This window comes from Rattus norvegicus, chromosome 10, assembly GCF_036323735.1.
Source record: "Rattus norvegicus strain BN/NHsdMcwi chromosome 10, GRCr8, whole genome shotgun sequence".
NCBI classification, from domain to species: Eukaryota; Metazoa; Chordata; class Mammalia; order Rodentia; family Muridae; genus Rattus; species Rattus norvegicus.
Window position 1 is genome coordinate 99,467,632 of NC_086028.1, and position 25,303 is coordinate 99,492,934.

General features: G+C 50.1%; 1 protein-coding gene across 2 annotated transcripts in view; it reads right to left on the bottom strand.

Annotated features, from left to right (window-relative positions):
• Positions 1-25,303, bottom strand: part of Sdk2 (sidekick cell adhesion molecule 2) — a 277,637-nt gene that overhangs the window by 143,585 nt on the left and 108,749 nt on the right. For both annotated transcript variants that reach the window (NM_001413325.1, XM_006247693.5), the window contains 1 exon segment: positions 14,536-14,695. In NM_001413325.1, the coding sequence (NP_001400254.1) occupies positions 14,536-14,695 (160 nt within the window).

The window sequence follows — 25,303 nt, forward strand, 5'->3', positions numbered from 1 at the left end:
CTGTGTGGGAAGAATCAATGATCATCTCATTTGCATGCCTTGAAAGGTCCCAGATCAGAAGCATATGGACCTCGGCGGAGCCCACCTCTCTTGGCCTCCCCGTGGACCTTGCGCGCACGCCCTACGCCCATCCATGTGTGATAGTTACTGGGGATTTGGGCCAGACTCAAGCACGTCAATTTCGGGAGATAGATGATCAAATCCTTCTTAATTTGCATGTTAAATTTCTTTGTCGTGGAAATAAATCGCCTCAGTTCATCAGAGACAAGCTTTTGGAGCCTCTCTTTGATAGGGCAGCAGCCAGCCCTTCATTTGCATCTTCTGAGCTTCCTACACTGAGGTATAGTTACTGGTCACCAGGCTACAGGGACTGGCCATGGGGAATCCATTGCTTGTTGGGAAAGAGGACAAAAATGAGAGAGAAGACATGTGGGTGGTTGCGAACTATCCCAGATGATTCCATGGTCCCTGTCCTGACCCAATTTGTGTCTGAGCTGGGACTCTGGACAAACTTTGCTTCTCTGGGACTTAGTCATCACTCCTCCTCCTCATCCCCTCCTTTCCCCCCTCCCCATCCTCCTCCTTCCCACCTCTGCTTCTCCCTCCTCCCTTCCCTCTTTCTATTCCTCCTCTGCTCCGCCCTCTTTCTCCTTTCTTCTTTCTATTCTACTTGTCTTTCTGTTTGTTTGTGTTGGGCAGAGCTAGCCCAGGATGGCCTGAAAATGGCGCCAATCCTCCCATCTCAGCTTCCCATTTGCACACCCTCCAAGTCTCTGCATCAATAAATGTGTCGTGACTTCCCATGCCACTTCGTGAGAACAGGGTGAGAACAGGAATGAATGTACCTGGAAATGTGGGGAGAAAGGCGGAGCCACAGCCACAGAGGGAGCCTAGGGCTTCATGAACATGTCCTGCCTGACCTATCATTCTTTGGTCTAGATCCCAGATATGTACCTGGGAGTACATGGAGATATGGAGATGCTGACAGAATTTAGCAGATATCCACGTGGTGTTGGGGCAGAGTGGAACCTCTGATCCAGGGGCCTTATCTTCACTATAGTGAACCCCATCAGGGCCCCTATCCATGACTATGGAACGATATGAATCGAGCCAGCTCCTGACATCCTTCTATCTCTCTGGCAGGATGCTGCTCAGTCCTCTAGCCCAAGGGGATCAGAGTCGACCAGGTGGATTCTTGGTTGACCTGGGTTCCAATTACAACTCTGACACTGGTTCTCACCCTACCTCTAGGAAGTCATTTCTGCTCAGAGCCATGATGGGCCAGCTGTGAGACCAACGGCTTGGCCTAGATGCTGGACAAGGCCTTCTGTTGTGTCTGTGTCTGTGTGTGCCTGTGTCTGTGTCTGTGTGTGCGTGTGTGTGTGTGTGTGTGTGTCTATGTCTGTGTCTGTGTGTCTCTGTGTGTGTGTGTCTATGTCTGTGTCTGTCTATGTGTGTATGTGTATGTCTGTGTCTGTCTGTCTGTCTGTCTGTCTATCTGTCTCTGTCTCTCTCTGTCTCTCTCTGTATCTGTGTCTGGGATGCTCTCAAGGTCCTTGCTGTCCCTCCTCCCCACCCTCAGCATGCCCTTCCCTGGGCTCAGTTGAGTGAAACCCCTCTCTAAACCCAGTTTCTTTGGGAATGGAGGAAATGGAGGCCTCACTTCCTCTCAAATCAAAACCTATTAAAGCAAGTGTGTGAGGAAACAGGTTGCCATGGAAACCCAGCCAGCCAAGGTTTCCGAGACTTTGCCTGCCTTTTCTACCTTTCCACTTACACTCTGAACTTATTAGTTTTAATTGACATAATTATTGCAACGTCCACCGGAGGCACAAGATGCCAGCTGTGCCTCTTGCCACCCACTGCCAGGCATGACCCTCTGAGGCCATCCCTGTCGACCTTCTCTCTCCCATCTCCTCTCCTCTGGCTTTTCCTGCCACTCACAGAGGATGCTGGAGGCAGACCTGTACCCTAGATAGGTCTAGGCAGAACCTGTTCGGAGGCACATGAGGCTCCTCCCCAGGGAGTGAATGAGGCTGGCGTTTAGACTGTGCCTGGAGACGTTTCTGGGCATCTCTGGGGACTATGTAAGGGCATCATGGATATCCAAGATCTATGGCCATAGCCCACGTCCACTCAAAACAGAGTGTCTTAACCTCCCTACCAACACATTTGGTAAGGCTGCCTGGAGGAGGCTGGAGAGCCTTGTTTCTACATCAGAGAGCTGAGTTTAGGGTCCAGTTCAGAGTTGAGTGGGCATGGCCAGGCTCTGGGCCTCCCTGAGCCTTCATTTCTATGGGTACACAGGGAGATCTCACAACAGCCTTCCTTGTCTGAGGCCAAGAAGCTAGGGTATCAATAAAGGATGCCACGTGTGTTACAACATCGTTCAGATGCGCTAACACAGAAGGTAGAGATCCCACAGGGTCCTACCCTTAGTCAGAGGATTGCAGGCAACCAATGACTTCTGAGAAATGGAGACTTAGTCTTTCCCTTTAATTGGTTATCTGATACTAAGTGGCCAGCTCCGAAACTGTACACACACAAGCAGAACTAAACGGACCAGGTTTTATATATCTATGCGGATGTGCACATGTAAGGGTCACGATCAAAGAAAAGGAGGCCACCAATTTGAGGAGGGAGGAGATGGGGGAGGAAAAGGGGAAAATGATGCAATCATATTTTGATTAAAATAAAATTTAAAAAGGATTTCAGAGAGTGACCATGTTCCAGTTTGCTTCCTATCACCGTGATAAAATGCCTGACCAAAAGCAACATAGGGAGGAGAGGGTTTATATAGCTTACAGGCTATAGTCCTTCACTGAGGGAAGCCATGGCAGGCAGGAGCTGAAGCAGAGGCTATGGAAGAACATTGCTTTATGGGCTTTTCCCCCACGGCTTACCCAGTTCATTCTCTTATAACTCAGGGCCGCTTGGGTGGTGCTACCCACAGTGGGTGGGGTCCTTCCACGTCAATCATTGATTTTAAAAAAAGCCTTACAGGTTTACCTGCAGGCCAATCTGCTGAAGGCATTTTCCCAATTGAGGTTAACTAGACAGGAGAGGCAGCCTACTGGGTAGTGTAGAGAAGAGAAGGGGACAAAGGGGACCTCTAAGAGGATCCACTGGGTATCCAGCTGTCCCTGTCTTCCCCTGCCACTTTGATCTAAGGACCCTTAGGAATGGGAAGCTCTGGTTCCAGCTGAAAGAAACTTGGGTATATCAGAGGCTTGTTGGACAAAGTCCCCTAAGGCTGGGTGACTTTCCTCTGTACACATAGAGCTTGGGAACATTTATTTTGGCTGTTACATTTGCAGAGGGTGTTAAGTGGCATCCAGTGGGCAGAGACTAGGGTTGTAGCCTATACCTTACCATGCATACAACAAAGAACTGTCCGTTAGTAGCACGAATACCCAGGTTACGAAAGGCTGTTCTAGCTGTCTTTTCTCCCAAACAGAACAAGGCTGGGCCCTGAGGTTTCTTCGAGCTGTATGGCGTCCATGGGCCTGTGATTGCACACAGAGCTCTCTCCTGCCTTCCTTCTTTGTGGAAGGAGTCGGCCTCTGGGTCAGGGGAAGGACACCAGGCTGGGTCTCTTCCTCCTCCCAGCCTACCTCCCCACTCTCCCTATGGATTACGACATTTCTAAACTCGTTAACTTCTAATTACTGCTTTGCCTCCGCCCCAGCACACTGGCTTCATGCCATCTACATCTCTATTAAAATTCAATTTACGTCCATCATAGCGGATTCCTGAACTTGGGCGGGCTGACGTTGGCCATCAGTTTTCAGATGTCCGAAGCGATGGCCAGACTGGAGGCTGGAGCAGACAGAAGGGGGCAGACCTCAGCAAAGGAAAGGCTCTGATTATCTGGGACAGAATGGCGGAGACTCTCTGCAAAGGGGACAGGGTTGCCTGTTCCTCCCGAGGTGAGAGGGGTCAATGTTATTTTCTTAGGAGTTCTAGACCTCCCTTTCTACTTGAGAGTCATCAAGACTCAGAGGCTCATTCCCGTGCTAGAGTTTAACCTCTAGAACTGCCTTGGGAGGTAGCTACTGGTTTCTCACTTGTTCCCATTTTATAGACTTGGGAGTTGAGGCCAAGGACAAATCTTTGGCTCAAAGGTGCATGGCAAGGGCCTAGGGGTGCAGGCCTGGTCTCCCCACTGTTGGTGCTATGCTAGATCTTAGAAGCTGAGCTGGAGTTTGCGAGGGCACAGATGTGTGGAGGAGGGGTGGCTGAAGGCAGAGGTATGAGACTGAGCTTTCCTCCTCTCTGGCTTTAGCTTGTGAGTGTCCCTGTTGCTTCCTTACCTACTCCTTCTGCTTCCTCTGGGCCTGGGCCATCCTCTGACACGGGTGTCCCTCATGGAAACATCTGGTACTTTTTTTGTGATGTCTGGCCCCTCTTAATACTGGCACCACTATTTACTTCTGCTTCTGTCCTTATGGGGCAGGGATGGGCCCACTGTGTGACAAGCATTAACATCTGATTGTATGGGTCTGGGTGGTCAGTGATGTCACCGCCTCCTGCCAGGAGCGTCTCCCTCATGAGACCTGTCTGCACCTCTCAGCTCTTTCCTACGTAGGTCAAGGGCTGCATGATCCCAGAGCCATCCCAAACTTGCTCCTATTACTGCCTCCTTCCCCTCCCTGCCCAGAACAACTGTTGGATGAATAGAGTGCCCACATCTGGGCAAGTGGGAGAACCTGGAGAAGAGGAGCCAGAGTGAGCCACCAGACCAGGGAGGCCATCAAGCAATCGGTCCCTCGGTTTGGAGTGTTTGTTAAGGAGAGTGAACAGACAGACATGGGGTACTTAGAGCAGGGCCAGGCTGACTCTGGCTGATCGTCCTGGGAAGCAAAAGTCTTCTGCAGCATACGTGGCTGGCTGGGGCTATACTCAAAGGGGTGGGACTTGCAAGTGGCCTTATCCTGGGAAAGAACAAGCCCCCCTTTAGTCCTACCACTCTACCAGGGCAACATGGAACAGGGGTGGGGAGTGATGGGGGAAGTAAGCAAGCTTGGGGTCTAGGAGATTACCAGAGAGACAGGACTCTCCAAATACTGCTGTGTGATCTTGAGATGCTGCTGGCAGCTCCTAGTTGTCAGGCAGAAATAGTCAGTGTCCCAGAGTTGTTATAAGTAAAGGCTTTACTGGTTCTAGCCATCTACCCTGCTAGGAGTATAGGTGCCTTCTGGGAAGGCCACTAGCTTCTCTTCTCTGCTTCTGCCTCTGTCGGTGGCTCTCACTTCAAGGAGGAGGCTAGATAGAGCTGGTGGAGGAGGGAGGGACATGGTTGCTTAGCCTGCCAAGCCTGCCAAGCCTGCCACCTTTTTCTCTGAAGAGGTTCAAAGGCTCTCTCTCTCTGAGTGTGTGTGTGTGTGTGTGTGTGTGTGTGTGTGTGTGTGCATGTGCACACACACTCACATGTACCTGTACACACTGTCCCCTGCTCCCCTCATTCTGCCTCTCACAGGGCTGGCACACACAGTCTTTCCCCCTCCTCTGAGGCTACCTCTGAGCTCCTAGATTTTACAGCTCCCTCTGCAGGATGTCAGTAGGGCAGTAGGGTTGGTTAAAGGGCCAGTTCCCCTGGCTTTTCCTCCATGCTGACTCTTCCCCATTGGACCAACCTTGGGCACCTGATCCTAACCTCTCCAAAGAGGTCTTTGATTTTTTTTTTACCCCACTGGGACAGAAGGGAAGCCAGTGACAGAGTAGGGGACAGAGAGGTCTAATCAGAAAGTCCGTGAGGGTCTGTCCAGGAAAGACAATGCACTTGGGAGCCTGGAACTGCACCGGTTCTCTGCCTACCTAGCCTCCCAGGGCTTTATGAGCTCTGGGCTCCCTGTTTGCAGATTGGGTGTCCGAGGGTAATGATAATCAACTCACAGGGTTGCTATGAGAAGTGTGAAGTCTCTGGCTGGCATTGCCAGCTTTGCTAGACAGTGGCTCTCCTCTGAACGTGTGCCTGGTTGGTTATCTATGTGTGGGAATCTGTGTGTGTATCCAGGGGACATCAGTCTTGTCAAACACTTCCCTTCTTATTTAAGTGTGAAAGTAATTCTGTGGGGGTGGATCTCAGCACTGCGACACAGAATGATCTGACTGATGACCTTGTCCTCATTGTCCATAGTCTGCAATGTTCATCGATCCCTGCAGATGGGCACGTAACTGAGGGCTATGCCCATGGCTCTGAAGAGAGCCCTCCCTGTGTACATTCCCAGACACACTAGACCATTTTGATCTAGACAAGTATCTTGTCTTTTCCTAGTCCCACAGCATGTTGCTACCAAGCCATCCCTTTGTAACACTGGGCATCTGTGAGGGTAGAGGGGTGGGTAGTAAGGTAGTAACCTTTGGGAGGGATTCCTTGGCAGCTCTCTACACCTGTGAGAAATGTGACCTCAATGCTATTTCTTGGATCAGAATTCAAGAGTTGGTTCCAAATGAACAAAGGCCTGTCACCAACAAGGAGCCACCCCAGCTCTTGCCGCTATGGGGTTCTTTTCAAAAGGCCTGAGGGCCGTGGCAGTGAGGTTGAACACCGGGTATTGGAAGAGGAGGTATACCGTCTGAATCCCGGATTTTGTCAGTTTGATGATCAGATCTGTCCCTGATTTAGTATGGAGACAGACAGCTTATGTGATCCTTAGGGCTCCATTTACTCCATGTCTGTTACGACGAGGATGCTGTTTGACTTGTAGAATCTCACGGACCTCACTAAGGCGATCACCACTGTGCACTGCTCTGAGAAGACAACGGAATCAGAGAGACTAATATTGCCCACGGTTATAGAATCAGTAGGGCATTAGCCCACTATCGACAATGTAAAAGTTTCTGCCTCTAGAGATGGGCAGGGACCTGCTCAGCAGCATGACCAGACTAGACATATAACAGCAACAATGAAGTCAGCAATGGACCATAGCTATGCTAGCCATTCTCTAAGATACAATGGAGCTGAAAAGATCTGGTTATACAGGGACACAGTGGCTATCAGAACATCCCAGCATGGGTTGCCTCATGTGTGTGCTGACGTGTCTCAGGCCCACAACATCCTTGGCTCCGTTGAAGTCTTGTCCTTGTAATTCTGAAGAGGACATGGCTGGTGGTAGGGGACTACAGGACTGGGTTAGATAGCCAATCATTATTTTCATGTGTACTCTGCCTACTAATAAAAGCCAAGGTACTGTGAACTGGCCTGTCTCATTATGTCAGCAGCAGCCCCCTCTATAAAATGGTCATCGTGTCTCTCAACTGGGTTACAAGGCCATGTCAACTAACTGACTTTGCCACCCATACTTTTGTGAGTTCAGCCGTTCACATGTTCATAATGATAGAATTGTCGAGGGTGCCTTTCTCAGAACACATCCTGGACATTAAGGAATGTATGATTGTACTTAGATGCATAGGACTGCCTTGGTGTATCTCTCTCTCACACACACACACATCCTCTCTTTGTCTTTGTCTTTGTCTTTGTCTGTCTGTCTGTCTGTCTGTCTGTCACTCTTCTCTCTTTCTCTGTGTATTTCTGTGTCTCTGTCTCTCACTGTCTATCTCTCTGTATCTTTCTGTGTGTCTCTCTGTGTCTCTTTATGTCTCCCTGTGTCTCTCTGTCGATTTGTCATCTGTCTCCCTCCCTCCCTCCCTCCCTCCCTCTCTCCCTCCCTCCCTCCCTCCCTCCCTCCCTTTTTCTCTCTCATGCTGGCACCAGAATAAAGGTTTTTCAGAGGTTGGCCATGAATGTAAACTTCTTTTGAATGCAGGGTGGGCAGAATTTCCTATCTTATTTTTTTCACAGCTTGTAAGTTTAGCCATTTCTCTGTCTGAAAATTGGACGTTATCACCCTGCAGGCTGAGTTTGTGTGTGACTGGAAGTCCCCCACAGAACAGTCATGACAGAGGTGTGAGATGCTAATGGCCTGGTGTCTGTGCTGTCTCATGTGATCCTAAAAGAGTACTGAGGTAAGAAGGTTAAAAAGGGGGGTGGTGGTGGTGGAGACTTTGTGGGAGGCTGGCTAGCTGCTCCTCCGCTGGCTTTGTGACCTTGTTTTTTTTTTGTTTGTTTGTTTTTTTTTGTTTTGTTTTTTTGTTTTGTTTTTTTTTGAGCCAAACTCAAAAAAGTGTTTAACACTGAATGAGGATGTAGTGGAAGGATTCATGATCCTGCTTGAAGGGGCTGCACAGGCCAAATCCAGTCTCTCAGGAGTACAGGCTATCATAAGCCATGATAGACAGACAGAAACATAATGAGGACAAAGCACAAATACTTGAATGAATATATACATTCACTCATATAGAGTCACGTGTTTCGTGTTAATGTATATTTGAATGAAATAAAATTTATACTGATGCTAAGTTATTTTAAAAGGGGGTGTGATGGTTTGTATATGCTTGGCCCAGGGAGTGGCACTATTAGGAGGTGTGGCTTTGTTGGAGTGGGTGTGGCCTTGTTGGAGTGGGTGTGTCTCTGTGGGTGTGGGCTTAAGACCCTCATCCTAGCTGCCTGAAAGTCAGTCTTCCGCCAGCTAGGCCTTCAGATGAAGATGTAGAACTCTCAGCTCTGGCTGCACCATGGCTGCCTGGACCCTGCCATGCTCCCATCTTGATGATAATGGACTGAACCTCTGAACCTGTAAGCCAGCCCCAATTAAATGTTGTCCTTATAAGAGTTGCCTTGTTCATGGTGTCTGTTCACAGCAGTAAGACACTAACTAAGACAGGGGGCAAGAGGAGAAATGTGCTGTATTAGACAAAGAGTGACAATGTAACAGGATTGGGGGAAAGATCTCTTGTGGCCACAGCACAGCGAGGACTGACTCAAGTAAAGACCGACCAGTGGCTTCTGCACCACTGGGTGGGGAAATGGCTATAGAAAAGAAGTTTCCTCCATACACTCATGGCTGACACAGGAGGAGGAAAGAGATCTGGTGGATGCCATCTTAACCAGAGATCAAACCAACGGTCATGGCTGGGGTAATGGATCAGTCTATAATATTCTTTCCAGGCAAGCATGAGGCTCTGAGTTCACTCCTCAGAACCCATTGTAAAAAAGTCATTTGTGGTGGTGCATGCTGGGAGTACCAGCATCAGGAAGGTCCAGGAAGACTGTTGGCATTTGCTGGTCTAATGTGACTTCTAGACCTGTCTCCCAAATAAGATGGATGGCACCTGAGGAATGACATATAGAATTCTTTAGCTACTATATGAACATGTACATGTTCATATATGTACATACATGTACACATGTAAATGAGAAGAGTATCACTTGTGACAGGATAGCCCAATGGTAGGTGCCTCCAGTATGAAACCTCTGGAGCATATCTAGGTCACATTGCCCAAATGAGAATGTGTACAGGACAACCAAACCGGAAGAATGCATGCTGGACGGAAATTTGGTAAAACTGTCCGCATCTCACATACATCCGTGCTAGTTAAGTGAGGGACAAAAAGAGTCAGGACAGTGAGATGTGAGGTGTGGCCCTCGACTATGTCCTGCACCAAATGGAAACCGAATGGCCATGGAGGAGAGGGCTGCTGGATGAAGAAAATGGAGAAATCTAGATGTGGGCTATACCAGCCATGGCAGAATCATATCCACCTTCTTTCTCCACCATGTCACAACGCTGTAGAAGAGTTTGCCCTGAAGAACTGTTACCCAATAGGGAAGCTATGTGATCCTTAAAGGACTGAGCAAAAGTAGTGTGTGTGAGTGTGTGTGCGTGTGTGCATGTGCGTGTGTGCATGTGTGTGTGTGCGTGCGTGTGTGTGCATGTTTGTGCGTGCATGTGTGTGTATGTGCATGCACACGTGCATGCACGTGTGTATGTGGGGAGAGAAAGGGTCCCATGTGAGTGACGGGTAAATGTTAAGATGTGTGCAGGTGTTCATAGCACGGCAGCTACCATTCTCCTAAGACTCGACAGTTTTCAAAAGGGAAAACATAAAGGTCAGAAAAAGTACCTGCTGGAGCCCAGCCCTCCACTGGGCACCGGGTGGGATGTGGTAGAAACAAGTGGCTTCTATCCTCCCGGCATCCTTTCTCCCCATGTCTGTTAATGTCCTTTGTCCTCTTTGACTACCTGTGGCTGGGTGTGTGGGGAATGCCTACACTATAGGGCACATGACACAGGACTGGATGGCTGCAGGGTGGCCTGCTATTGCCTGTTGTAATAGGTTGGAGATGATCTGAGTTTTTCCAATCAGATCCTTTTCTGCCACTTTCTCATTAAAGCTTCTAGGGAAATTCCTCAGAATCAGGCAGTTGTAACCTGCCACACCTGGATGTGTCAGGGTCACTCGCTACGTGGGGATGAAGCTGAATCTAGAGGCAGGCACAGCAAAAGGGTCTATAGGGGCGAGGGCCAGTAGACGTCAGATTCTAGGTTCTAAGACCCAAGGTCCCTGGAATTATCAAGGTTATCGAGGCTCTTACCTCAGTCCTGCGGTCTGTTCATAGTGTCCTATATAAATGTTTAGAAGGCAAAGGATCAGGGGATGTTAGTCATAAAGGGTGGGTGGGGGAGAGAGAGAGAGAAAGAGAGAGAGACAGAGACAGAGAGAGACAGAGACAGAGAGAGACAGAGACAGAGAGATAGAGAGAGAGACAGAGGAAGGGAGAGAATATATATATGTATATATGACACATATGAGATATGTATGAGACATATATATACACACATATATATTTAGATGAGACATTTCTCTATATATATTTATACACATTTGCATGTACATATAGTGTCTTAGTTAGGGTTCACCGCTGTGAACAAACACCATGACCAAGGCAACTCTTCACTTGATCTTAGCCAAAAGGCCGAGAAGCGATGACCAAGGCAACTCTTAAAAGGACATTTAATTGTGGCTGACTTACAGGATCGGAGGTTCTGTCCAGTGTCATAAAGGTAAGGGACATGACAGCATCCAGGCAGGCATGGTGCAGGAGGAGCTGAGAGCTCTACATCTTCATCTGAAGGCTGCTAGCAGAGTGCTGGCTTCCAGGAAGGTAGGATGAGGGTCTTAAAGCCCATGCCCACAGTGACACACCTACTCCAACAAGGCCACACTTTCTAATAGTATGTGCTGAGCATATACAAACCACCACAAATGGTTTTCTGAAAGTCATTTGGATGGGGCCCAGGAAGGGCTGGGAGAGTCCGGACAAAGACAGAGAAAAAGGACATGCAGGAAGTGTCTGGAAACCCATAAACGGTCTGACTTGCTGATAGTGTCTACCCTAGCATGTCATACCTAGCATGAGGTCAAGAGATGCCTCCGGAAGCCGGCCATGAAGAGGTCTAAGGTCACCCTGAGGAGCTTAGCCCTAACTCACAGTCACAGCTAGTTTTTGATGAACAGACCATCCGACTGGCTTCACATTCGGGTATCTCGTTGCCAGCATACCATGCGAGCCGACGTCCCTGCTGCGCCGAAGCGAAGGGATGTGCTTCCCAAGTGGAAGCTCATTTATTTCCCTGGATGGCTTCCCCCCAACACAGCCATAAACTGGGATATTTGCATTCTCCCCACTGCTTTGTTTTCTAGAATTTGCAGAGCGCAGTTAGCAGAGACACGGCTAAGGATACACATTAAGGAAACAATTGTAGCGATCTTTTCTCCTTGAGAGGCAGGGTGGTGGATGGGGAAAGGCATTTAGCTCTGGAGTCTCGCTGCTAATCTTTTTTAAAAAAAGTGTGTGTGTGTGTGTGTGTGTGTGTGTGTGTGTGTGTGTGTGTGTGTGCCGTGTATGTACATGCGCATGCCACAGCACCTCAGAGGACAACTTTTGGGAGCTGCTTCCACCTTTGAAGTGGGGTGTCTCCTAGTGTTTCCACCACGTCACCCAAACTTGGCCCAGTGTACCCCAGGTGAGCGGGCCACCAATTCTCCTGTCTTCACCTCCTACTATAGAGAGCTAGGTCTTCACCTCCTACTGTAGAGAGCTAGGATTACAGATGTGCACCACCACATCTGGCTTTTTACATGAGTTCTGGGAGACCCAATTCTGGCGGTCAGGTTTGTAAGTGCTTTTACCCACAGAACCACTCTCTGACCTCCCCGGCTCCTCTTTGGGGCTCAGCTTACCCAGCTGACCTTGGGTGGGTCCTCTGAGCTCCAGTTTCTGCATCAGTGGAATTCCTGGGCTTGTTGGCAGGATCCAGTGAGATTATTCCAAAGCCCACATCACCAAGCCAACCCTCTGTGAGTTCTTTCTTCACTGACGATGACTATCGTCATCGTAACTTTCATGACGGTGTTTTGGGGGGTGGTTCTGTTTTTGAGACAGGATTTCATTTTATCCTTTTTAGCCCAGGCTGGCCTAAAACTTGCTAAGTAGCGTAAGGCAGTCCTGAACTTAATATTCTTCTGCCCTTAGACTCTTGTGAGCTGGGATTGTAGACTGTGCAATCATTGGCCTAGCCAGCAGAAGTTAGATCCCGACTGCTTCCTAGCGGATGCTGTGACCAAGAACCACTGCCAAAGGGTAGCCCACACCAATGGTGATCAGAGCCGACTTAAAGGTGTGTGGTGTTGAGGGGATAATGGCTTCGTTGGCAAAACACACACTGTGACAACATGGGGGCCTGACTTTGAGCCTCAGAACTTTTGGGTTTTTTCTTCTTCTCCAAACCCGGCCTGGGAGCATGTACTTGTACTTCTAGTGCTGGGGAAACAGAGACAGGCTTATCCCTTAGATTCAGTTGTCTCCCAGCCTCACTGAATTGCTAAGCTCTAGACCTGTGAGACACCTGTCTCAAAAACCAAGGCAGATGGCGCCCAAGGGAGAACAACAAGTGAGGTCATCTTCTCGCTCCAGACATGAATGAACACATGTGCACTCACATTTGCATGCATGTCTGTATACATATGGGCATGTACATATGTGCCTATATGTGTGTGCATGTGTGCACACACACAAACATACACCACACACACATGCACACACACAGACACATACACATGCATACACACACACATACACACATAGACTCACACACAGACACATGCACACACACAGAGACACATATATACACACACATACAGGCACACACACATGCACACAAATACACACACATGCGCACGCGCACACACACACACACGGACATGTACATACACGGACACACACACACATACACACACATACACAAACACACACACACACAAACACATACACCAGATCCTTTATCTGATCTGGGCTTTCCTGCTGAGTGGTGCCCACCTGTGCCCTGGCAGTACAGGGAACCACAGAGGGGCTCTGATTTAGTAGGGAGCAAAGCCTCTTCCTTTGAGATCCTAATCCAGCTTCCTAGTCACGGGCAAGCAGGAGGTTGCTTCTGAAAGTTCTTGCTATCCCATTCAGCCATCCCAAGTTCATGTATGGGATCTTCACACACTGTCAACTGTTCCCAACGATGTCAGTGGCAGTCAGAAAAGGCTCCAGGTCCTCAAATGAAAGCCACCATGTAGGATGCTTAGAGAGGTCCTTCTGGCCACCTTATAGGGGGTTCATGCCTAGAATAGCTAGCAGTGGATGAGGAGCTCTTGTTTTCTGTCCAGTGTTCTCCACAGACCCCACAGATGGGATGATAGCCCCCCTGCCCTGGCCTCTTCTTCCTTATGGGCTAATGTGGTCACCCTGCACCAGCTGAGCCACCGGAAGGTCACAGACTGAGAATGGAGGTCACCCCAAGCTCTGGCCTCCTTGCTTCATAACGGAAAGGGTGGCGGTGGAGAGAAGACGGACAGATGCTCCAGCCGTGAGTCCCCCTCTTCTCATTTGCATTCCCGTCCCTGGTGACAGATTTGTATCAGCGTCCCCAGGGCAGGACAATCTTGTTTCCCCAACAAAAACCGATTATGCACATCAGGCTTGGGGATTAATCACAGGCAAGGGGCTCGGAGCCAATAAGAAAGGCAGAGATGGGAGGATAAGAGTGGGAGGAGGGAGCACCAGATTCCTGCTCTGCGGGGGCCAGGGTGTGAGCGGGAGGCCAGGCTCCCCTGGGGGAGGGCCCTCTCAGTCATGTGACAAACCCATTTGTGCCAATTCCCACGTTCCCCCTCCTCCCCGACCCCACTTGTCCCTATTCAGCCAGAGCTAAGGGAGAGAAGAGTCACCAAATCTAATACTCAGGACCTGCCCCCTTCGTGCCCCATCTGCACTATTCCCTGAAGAGATGTTTCCTGTGCTACCGGCCTCACTAATTGCTGCATGTCCTCTCCCACTGAATCTAAGCTTCATTCGATAGAACTTTCTAGAGGTGATGGGGTTCTTTCCTGCGGGTAGGTGAGGGGAGACTGGTTACATCCTCAACCTCACCTCTGCCCCATCTGGTAGGCTATGGGTAGCACCCAAGCCTGCCACTCAGCCATCCCACTTAGGGCCGTCGCAGCAGAGCAGGGCCGTCGAAGCCTCTCAGAAGTATCACATGACAGCCTGTGGTTCACGTTTGTACCCAGGCCTCCCACCCTCTTTCCTCTGGAGGAAAGGGAGGTAGCTGGCTCCAGGCAGATGGGAGGTGGGGACTTTACCTGTACTCCAGCGAGAACCGGGTCAGCTCCCGGTTGTTGTGCAACCACTTGAACTCCAGCGGCCAGCTGCCCTCAGCCATGCAGGTGAGCACCAGCCGGTTCCCTTCCAGATGCACCTGTGTGCGCACTGGCTCCGTCTTGAAGTATGGCGGTACATCATCTGCGGGAAACAGGTACAGAGGCACTGGTTAGCACTTGCTGAGCACCACCTGTTGGCCCACTGAGCACCCAAGGCAGACAGAATGGGGACAGCTGGGTACCCTGCCCTAGGTCATTCATTGAGAAGGAGTCAGTTTGACTCCAGGGCTTGTGTTCAGCATAGAACTTCCCCACCCACCAACCAAAGCCTTGCCTGCTTCCCCTCCTTCCACCTCTTTTTTTTTTTTCCTGTTGTGGAGTCTTGTCTGGTTCTTTCTTTGCTTCTGGGTCTTAAATGTCTAGAGAAGAAGCAAGAGGGCCCACTGGGCCTCAGTCAAAGGGAATGTAAGCTTCACCAAGGAAAACACAAAGCCTGTGGTGTGAGGAGATGGCTCAGTTATGCCAGTATGAGGACCCTAGTTCGAATCTCCAGCACCCACATAAAATTCCAGGCTTTGCCATGCACAACTGTAGCCCCCAGCACTGTTGGGGGCCAGAGACAGGAGATTCCCCCAGGCTTACTGAATGCCAGCCTAGCTCCAGGTTAATGAGAGGTTATGTCTTCGGAAGATAAGGCATGGGGTGACAGCAGGGTTCTCAATGGCCTCCTCTAGCATGCATGTTCATGCATGGGTGAGTGTACCTGTCTACACACACACACACACACACAAAATGGAAAAAGGAAAAAGAAAAACAGGGAGTTGAGGTGGCATAAAGCTCCAAATGACAGAGGGTTCCCTCCCCGAAGCTGGAAAATACTTCTAAGGCAGTCTATGTGGTGAACCCCTCCAACACCAGGCTGCTGGCCCCCAACCAGCCAGCTAGCCTCAACCAAGTTAGTCCTGGTAGCTGCAGCACTCCCCAGCAGAGTGAGTCACTGCACCTGTCTGTACCTGGTGCAGCCACACAGAGCATGGAAGCTCAAAGCTCCTTCAAAATGAGTAGTGGGCTTAGGCAAATGGCTTGTAATGGAGCAGAGCCTTTTGCCTTCTAGCCAGTGAGGAAGAAAACAGAAGCGAGGCATGGGACTGGACTGGGGTATTGGAGGAAGGATAGGGGGGTGGAGAAGGGGGAGGAGAGCTCCCAGAATGCCTTTGCAAGGTGGAGAGCAGATGTCAACATCTGGAAAGAAGATGGGTAGAGTTGCTAGTCCTCTCAGGTTCTACTATTTTAGAAGGTTCCACACATGCTCATTTGATCCTCACAGTGACCTAATGACTCCAGGGAACGGGACATATGCTTTAGAAAGGGCACAGTGAGGTTTGGTCTGCAGAACCTGTTGGAAATCACACAGCAGAGAGGAAAAAGCCAAACTACGGAAGCAGCTACCTCCCTTAGGGAACCTGGGGCTACCTCCCCAAAAGAAATGCCTGGACCAGGGCTTAGAGGAATGGGTGAGTACCAGACAAGAACCAGACTCAGAGTTTGTGCTCTGGGCCAGGTGTCAACAGTGGCAGGAAGCATGCTACAGAGAGCGACCCTCTACGGTCAATCTAGAGAGACCCAAAAGCCTACTCAGGGCCTTTCTACACACCACTTAGGTGCAGATACAGGGTCAGATCCCACCTTTCCAGCTAAATCTATAAGCTTCCTGTAGGTCCTGAGGGCTTAGAGACACAGAGGAAGTTGAGAGGAGAGAAGTCTGGGTGCCCTGACCTCCAGGCCAGTGGCAGGGGCTTGAGCAGCATCTACAGACTGCCATCTTGCATTCACCCCACGACTGGCCAGCTGTGTGGCGAGGGCAAGTGCTGGCTCCTTAGAGTCTCAGTTTCTCCATCCGTGGATATGGAAGGGAAACGGCAGGCACAGGCTGAATGAAATAATGACTGTCACAGTGCTGGCCCAAGCCACCTTCCGGGAACAGATGCTCTGCACAGGATCACCTGCTTCTGTGTGAGTGTCTGTGGCAGGAATGGGCGTGGATATCCTCAGTGCTGTCCTGGGTCATGCTCCTCCCCCACCCCCAAAGCCTAGAGCTGGAAAAACACCTGACAGCCTGCTTTGGGACCAAGGAAGGGATCAAAAGAAAGGAAGAGAAAGGGAGTACCACGAGGGGCTGGGAAGGGTTGCTCTGGGCCCCTTTGCATGCTGGGTCCGCTTCCAGCATCCTCTTCCTGGCTCTCCCAGCCTCAGGTCTAACCAGCATGGGGCAGACATGGCCAGGTTTACCTTTTGTTTCTAGGTCTCACCTGGGCTCAAGGACTGATTTATGCCTCAGGAAATGTTATAATAGGCTCTTGGGGATGAGTAGTGTAGCACCCTTAAACCTTATAGCCTTGTACTCAACTTACATACCCAGTTTTATGAATGTGTAAATTGCAGTTGCAGAGGCAGGTGTGTGTGTGTGTGTGTGTGTGTGTGTGTGTGTGTGTGTGTGTGTGTCTCCTTGAGTCCCTGCCCCAGAGAGCAAGCCCCAGAGTAGTTTGGAGAGCAGGCGCTGCCAAAGGCCCTTTTGTGCTCACCCCTTCAGCTCTGGGTTTGATCTCCAGCACTGAACAGATCAGGCAGGGTGATATGCAGCTCTTCTCCCAGCACTCAAGGGGTGGAGGCAGGAGGTTCAGCAGTTCAAGGTCCCCTGGACTACAAAATAGCTACTGAGTGAGGCCAGCCTGGGCTACATGAGACCTTATATCAAAAACAGATGGAGCAGTTGAAAGAATGCCTCTTTTTGGGTTACCAAAGCATAGTCCTTCTCAAGATGATTGTGCCTCTGGGGTTCTGGGGCCATGGCCGGCTGGGTAAAGAGAGAGTAGCTGGTACCTGTTTGCCAGGGAGAGTTACTTGCCACCTCAGGAGGCAGCCAGCACTGCTCTCGCTTAACAAATGGGCACACTCTCACTTCAAAGGCGCATTCATATTCTCCAGCAGCTTTCAAGAGCCCTTTGAATCGAGTTTTTGAAAACCCTCTGTTTGAGGCTGTCATTGCTCGTTTGTTTTAAAACAATAACATTCCTGGCCCTGCGTGATTAAATCCCTTCCTTGGATGTGGGCTGACTCAGAGCCAGCATTGAGAAGAGGAGGAGGAGGAAGAGGAAGAGGAGGAGAAAGAAGAGGAGGAGGAAGAGGAAGAGGAGGAAGAAGAGGAAGAGGAAGAGGAGGAGGAAGAGCGATGAGGAGGGAGAGGAGGAGAAGGAGGAGAAGGAGGAAGAGGAAGAGGAGGAGGAGCGATGAGGAGGAAGGAGAGGAGGAAGAGGAGGAGGAAGAAGAGGAGGAGGAAGAGGAAGAGGAGGAGGAAGAGTGATGAGGAGGGAGAGGAGGAGAAGGAGGAGAAGGAGGAAGAGGAAGAGGAAGAGGAGGAGGAGCAATGAGGAGGAAGGAGAGGAGAAAGAGGAGGAGGAAGAGGAGGAGGAGGAGGAAGGAAGGGGAAGCAGAGGAGGAGAAGGAGGAGGAGTGATGAGGAGGAGGGAGAGGAGGAGGAAGAGGAGGAGGAGGAAGAAGAGGAGGAGGAGGAAGAGGAGCGATGAGGAGGAGGGAGAGGAGGAGGAAGAGGAGGAGGAGGGGGAAGAGGAGGAGAAAGAGGAGGAGGAGGAGGAAGAGGAGGGGGAAGAAGAGGAGGGGGAAGAAGAGGAGGAGGAGAAGGAGGAGGAAGAGGAGGAGAAAGAGGAGGAGAAAGAGAAGGAGGAGAAGGAGGAGGAAGAGGAGGAGGAGGAGGGGTAAGGAGGAGGAGAGTGGGTGTGTGTGTTTGCATACACATGTGAGCACACATGTGCTCTGCACCTAGACACCTAGCATCTGTGGGCTTGCTCACGGGCCACTTGCTGCAGGGCTGAATTTACCAGCTCACTGCCCAGACCCCAGGAATGAACACCCTGAGCAAATGCCTTCCTCTTGCTCTCAGATGTTTTGATTCCGGTGGCTGCTGGAGATAACGGCCTTGGGGGATGACGGAGAAAAGATCCCATGCTTGCACACCTGCAGGGTACCATGCTGGGTCTTGATCCTCCCCATCCCTCCTCTCATGTTATCCTCCTGAGGTGACACAGAGAGACTGGGGCCCCAGGCCACTGCTCTGAGGTCACCCTTGCTCTTGTGATCCTTGCCCTCTGGACACAGGGATCCTGGGAGGGAGGCTCCATCCAAAGGAAACATTGGGAAGTGCACCAGAAAGTAGGAGCTGGCTGGGAGCTGGGATGCAGTCTGCAGCTGGATAGATGGCTACAAGGGGGTAGTTGTACTTGTATGTGTATGTGCATGTGTATGTATGTATTACCAGTGTGTACATGTCCATGTATGTATCTGACATGTCTGGGTACATCTGTTCCCTCCCTGCATATCTGTATAGGAACAACTGTCTCATGTCGATGCTGTGAGTTCACTGGAAGGTAGAGACCACAGACTGTGGAGATTGTTTCCTCTCCGCACCTCACTTCCCTTAGCTGTAAGTTGGGGACATATTTACCGGAAAGACAAAATAAAGGAGCACAGACCAGAAGCTGGCACAATGCTTAAGGGACAGCGATTGTTCTTAGATATGGATGGGCACATTGTGCTGGAGAGAAACTTGCATGCTCTGTTAGCTGAGGCTGGTAGGTCTCCTCTGTTTTCGTTTTCAGATAATGCAATACTCAACCTGTGGGACTGTGTGTACACTACAGCCCCGCTAGCCAGTGAGAAGGGTAACTGCGCACAAAGCATTCTGGGTAAATAGAATCAACAGTATGAAAATGTCATTCTTCCAAATCTCTCCTCAGTTTGAACCCTCTCCAATTTTTATTAAAATATTTAAATTGACGATGACGACGGTGATCATATGCGTGCGTGGGCAGGTGCTCATGTGTCAGAGCATCACGCTGTGGAGATGAGAGGAAGTCAGTTCTCTTCTTCTACCATGGGCTCAGGTTATCAAGCTCACCCATCAGCCTTGTAAGACAAGAGCTTTTACCCACTGATCCACTTTGCCATCCCCCACCCCCCCTGTTTACAAAACGGGACAAAATGATTCTAAAGTATATATAAAAGCAACTACAAAAATAGAATAATTAACTGGACCTGGAGACAGGGCTCAGCGGTTAAGAAAGAGCTTGGGTCGCCTTTGCAGAGGACGCAAGTCTGGTCCTTGGCATTCATGTTGGCCAGTTCATAACTGTCTGTAACTCCGGCTCTGGGGAACCTGATGCTTCTGGACCCTGGGGCACCTACGCTCACACACACACACACACACACACACACACACACACACACACACACACACACACACTGCAGACTCCAAACCAAAATAACTTTTGGAAAAGTCTGGACAATGGGAGGAGAAAGGCTACCCTCACTATTGAAGTGTAAGGCAGAGCTGCATCCACTTGAACAGTGTGGTCTCTATGAATAGTTTGATGAGACGATGGTCTCAGATTCTAGAAATAAACCCAAATACATAATAGGAACTTTCAACGTATGACGGGAGCTGAATTCCAAATCAAGGCAGAGGTGAGGGGTGGGGAGGAGCAATTATTTAGCATACGGCTTTGGAACAGCCAGAGAGCCATGTGGGAATAAAATATAAAATTGAATATCTTCCTCACACTTTACCTCAAAATAAATGCTGGAGAGATTGATGTTTTAAACATGAAAATGAAATTCTAAAAGAACTAGGCGGCGCAGGGGGCCGGGGGGGGGGATGAAATCACAAAAGTTTAAAAATACACAATGCTGGTGGATTTAAGTTCCTGCCAAGTACTTTCTAAGTACCACGAGAGCTCCAGACGGTCAGGAGACAGACGATGCCTTCAACTCCATGAAAATTCTTTAGAGGGAAGAGAAAACCCACACATCAGAAGCAGCAGCACATGACAGACCGGGGGAAGATATTCTCGACACTTCTCATAGAAAAGATCTAAGTGTCCTGACGAAAAAAACGTTTCCAGCCGCTGGCCGGGTACAGTATCACAACACCTTTAATCCCAGCACTTGGGAAGCAGAGGCAGGTGGATCTCGAGGAGTTCGAGGCCAGCCTGGTCTATAGACTGAGTTTGATCCATCCAAGACTACAAAGTGAGACCCTGCTTCACAAAATGTGTTTTTATGGATCTGAAAGATTATACATGCAGGAGAAATGGGTAGTGAGAGGGTGTGAATGGTCCAGAGAGAAGAAAGACAGAGTGGGGATGCTTGACCTCATGAGACGCCTCAACTGAGTCACAAGAGGGTCCTCTTCTCCCCACTGGCCAAAGTGTGAGAGTGGGAGGTCCAGGGGACTGGAGTGCCGGGAACAGGAACCCAGAGGGACACACTCCTTGTGGGGCTGGGACCTGGAATGCCATGTCTGGAGTCACAGCCCTCCCATGCCTTCATCTTCCCCTTCCACTTACGCATATGTGAGAGGGCAGTGTCTCAGAGCTGGGACACGGTTTGAAACACTTGCGTGCTGATGCAGAGGACACAGGGTACAAGAATGAGTACATCTCCAGCGTGAGACTTGTCCATAAGAGGTGACCCCAGAACAACCTTTGAGAGCCACTATTGAGTAACAAGTGCCACAGAATCTGCTATTGCTTATATAGAAGTTGTCACAATCTCATTTATTTATAGACAGGGTTTCCTGTAGCTCAAGCCGGCCTCCAATTCATTATGAACTGAACTCCTGATCTAGAAAGATCGCCTACACCTCCACGGTGCTGGGGTTGTAGGCATACGCCATCACGCCTGGTTTATGTGGTACCGGGGATTGAGGGCCATGTGCATAACAGACAGGCAACCAACTGAGCTCCAACCTCCAGCCCTTTGCATAGAAAAATGTACTCTCTGTGTAGCTATGGGCTTTTTCTAGGGAGTGAAGCATTTGGGAAACCTGATTACTGGGTGTATGTCTTGCGTGTCTGTGCATGTACATGTGTGTGCACGCATGTGCTATCTCCTCACTCTCCCCCATTCTGTCATTTCCACGCTGTGGATCCCGGCACACGATGTTCACTCATGGCCAGATGCATGTATCCGTGGGAACCCGTGTGTGTATACGCGCAGCGAGAGCGGTTATGGGCCAGCCACACTGGGGCGGTTTATGGGGGACAGGGGAAGGACTGGGGACAGGGGATGGCCCTCTGTGTGTGATTCTGGGGTCTCACACATCCCCATTCATGAGAGATGGAGCGCTATGAATGACCCGCTGCCTGCAGGGGCTGGCCAGAAGTCTTACTGCTAAATTCCCTTAATAGGTCAGAAGGCCCTGTCTGCCATTTCCTTCTGACATTGCCACTAAATACCGTCATTGTCACCCTTAGATGCTAGGCTGAAAGCTAAATAGCTCCATACAGAAGCTAGTCTCAATTTAACCTGCCTCCTTCCTTTATCCGCTCCACAGCATAATATCAGCCTTCACCTGATTGGCCAGACTCCCTCTGCCTCATCTTTCAGGGCTGCCTACTTCCTAGCCTGACCTGGGAATCACCCAGCTCCTGTGGAGCCATTCCTGCTGGGAGCACTGGCTAGAGGCAGAGGGGAAGGCCTCTGCCAGGCTCCTAATTGGCCAAGGACATCCCTCTGCCCTTTAGAGCAAGTTTCAAAAGACGCTAAACAGAGGCAAATTCCCTTTCGGACCTGAATGCCCTCAGCTCCTTCTCCCTTCCAGGCTCCTAATAAGAACTCAGGCTAGGCAGCGAGTGGGCCTTTAGTGCCTGGGAACAGACAGGAAGCTGAGGTTCTGGGAATTTACTTTTCTCTTCTGAATCTGCCGGTCAGTCACCTCTTTCCTAGACTGACCTCCACAGCCTGTACACACGAAGCAGGGCTGCTGAGTACTGGGGGAGAGTTTCAGATCAGAAACAGAGCCAAGGTTCAAAGGCCTCTCACGCCTCCCCTCCCCTCAGACTCTACGGTTTTACGTTGGCTCGGGTCTGGCATAGAGGCAGGCTAGGTTTGCATAAGTCTGTATGGGGGCCTTTGCAGGTCTGTTGTGCACGGACACTCTGATATCTACACGTGGAGTGGGGAGGGTTAGGTCCAAGTCTAGGCTCTATCTGGGCAGGGACGTCAGGAACAGTATATCATAGCCCGAAAGGAGGCTGCCAGGGCTGTACTAGTCCCTGCTTTCCAGCAGAATGTTTTGGGGTACACCGTGGTGCATAACAAGCTCAGCAGGTATTCTCTCTGCACTGGACCAAGACTCCCTGCTGTTTTTCTCTATTCCACTCCCATGTCTGGTACACCTACCTGCCTTCTCCTATCTCACCTGAGCTAGGGCCTTGAACACCCTAGGCCCCCCACTCTCTTGATGCATGCCCATAAACAAGATGCTAATCAATGCCCCTCCCTTGCCTCCCGGCAGATGCCTGGTCCCACTTGGCCAGTTGCCGCCTGCATGCCAAGTGCTTCATTAGCTAGGAAAGAAGGCTTTTGCCCTCCTTAATCTAATCCTTGCCAGTGACCTTCAGAAGCCAGCACCTTCTGACGCTGGGAGCCTGGGAGGGTGTAACAATCAATTCCGCCGCGGCCTCCGCAGCTGCAGCCGGATGAATTTCTCGCTCAGAAAAGCATGTTCAAAAGCGTCTAATGGAACGGATCATCAATTTGTTTGAATACACATCTAATCTGATTAGGGGGGCCTGGCCACGAGGGCAGCCAGCGTAACCTAGCCTCGACACAGCCCCGGGGAATTGTAAGTGGGGTGGCAGGGCTCCAGTTGGGGAAGGAGTGTGAAGCTCACCCTGTCACCCAGCCGGCTCCCTTGGGCTGGGTCCATTGTACAACCAGCCAAAAGGTGACACAGACTGAATAGGGAGGGTGCCAACGGGCGAGGCTGATGGCGTTGGGTTTTCTACAGCTCCAGCGTTGGCTACACGGGCCCACAAAGTGTTCTAGAAGAACCTTGTGAATGAAGGATCAAGCACTGTGGTGCTTGGAGGAGCTTTAAAGCCATGGGCGGTGATAAAATTGTCTGGGTTGGAGAGGACACTCCTCTTCTCTTAAAAACCCCTTCCAAGAACTTCAGAAAGGGAATTTACTTTAAAACACTATTTTTTTTTTTCGTTTTTTTTCTTTTTTGCTGGTGGGAATCATTGATCATTGACAACGAGGCCACCCTGGAGTAAAGCTAGCTCTGTGGGATGGGTGTCACTAAAAGACATTACGGTGCAGGCCTGATAGCACAGGCCTGTATATTAATTAGTTTCCGGTTGCTGTGATGAAATACCATGACTGAACACAACTTAAGGGTTTATTTTAGCTTCTGGCTCCAGAGGGGAAAAGTTCATCACAGCAGGAAGAGCAAGGCGGGAGATAGGGGGAGAAAGAGAGACAGAGACAAAGATAGACAGAGCTAGAGATAGACAGACAGAGACAGACAGATACAAACACAGAGACAGAGACAGACAGACAGATACAGACACACACAGAGACGGAGACAGAGAGAGAACGACAGGCAGAGAGATACAGATACACACAAATTCAGACAGACAGACATACAGACAGACACACACACATACACACACACACACACACACAGAGAGAGAGAGAGAGAGAGAGAGAGAGAGAGAGAGAGAGAGAGAGAACAGGAAGTGGGGAGAAGCTATAAACACTTCAAGCCTGCCCCCAATGATGAACTTCTCCCACAAGGCTTCCTAAAGGTTCCATAATCCCCCCAAATAATGCCACTAAGCAGGGACCTGAGGGAGCCACTTGTCTTTTAAACTCCAGCAGCCAATGATGCCCAACACCCAGGAGGCTGAGACAAGAGGATAAAAAGTTCAAAGCTTGCCTGGACAACTCAGCGAGACCCTGTCTCAGTGGACGAATATAGGAATAAGTGGGCTAGGGATACAGTTCACTGGTGGATTGCTGCCTGCGATGTGCAAGGCCTTAGGTCTAATCCCCAGTGCATATTAAATGGTTTTATGGTGCTAAGGTTTGGAGAGGAAATGTCACACCAAGAGGCTCATGCTCATTGGCTTGGTTCCTGATGCAGGCACATCCAGGGTTGGGATTTGGGGAAGAGATTGGTTCATGAGGACTCTTCTTCAAGAGTGGGTTAGCACGTTGATAGATTCAGAATTTAAACAGGCTGCCTGGGTGCAGTGGAACTGTGGAAGTTGGGTCCTTGTGGGAGGGAGGGAGTCACAAGGGATGCGGCGTGCTTTTGAAAGACAGACCTTGCCTCTGGCCCCTTCTCTCTCATCTGTCTCTTGCTTTCTGATCACCATGAGGGCAGCAGCTCAGATTTATTGTGGGATGTCACCATGGTGTTCAGCCTTGTGCCCATGACAGGGATGTCAGGTGACCGTGAAATGTAACTGAGGCTGTGTCGAGCAAAGGCGAATCTTTCCTCCCAAATCCTCAGGGATTTGTCACACTGAAAGTCCGAGCACCCCAAAAGGAGAAGAAACACGAGGGCTGAGAATCTTGGGAGGGAGAAAGCCACATGGAGACAGGCAGAGACTAGATTGATGAATCCGTAAGCCAAGGAGTACCAGGCATTTCAGAGGAAGCCAGCAAGGGCAGGAAGTAGGAAATATCCTCTTCTGCTAGCCATCCAAGGGGTGAGCATCTTGACTTTAGAGTCTGTGCTCTAGAGTGATGGCAATATGTTCCAAGCCATTCAGTATGGCTGTTGTGGCCATTCTAGGAAACTCGTGTAATGCCTTGTGGCAACTTGTGTCCATAACTCTACCAATAGTAGCACAGCAGAGACTAAGAGACCCGGGAGAGCTGC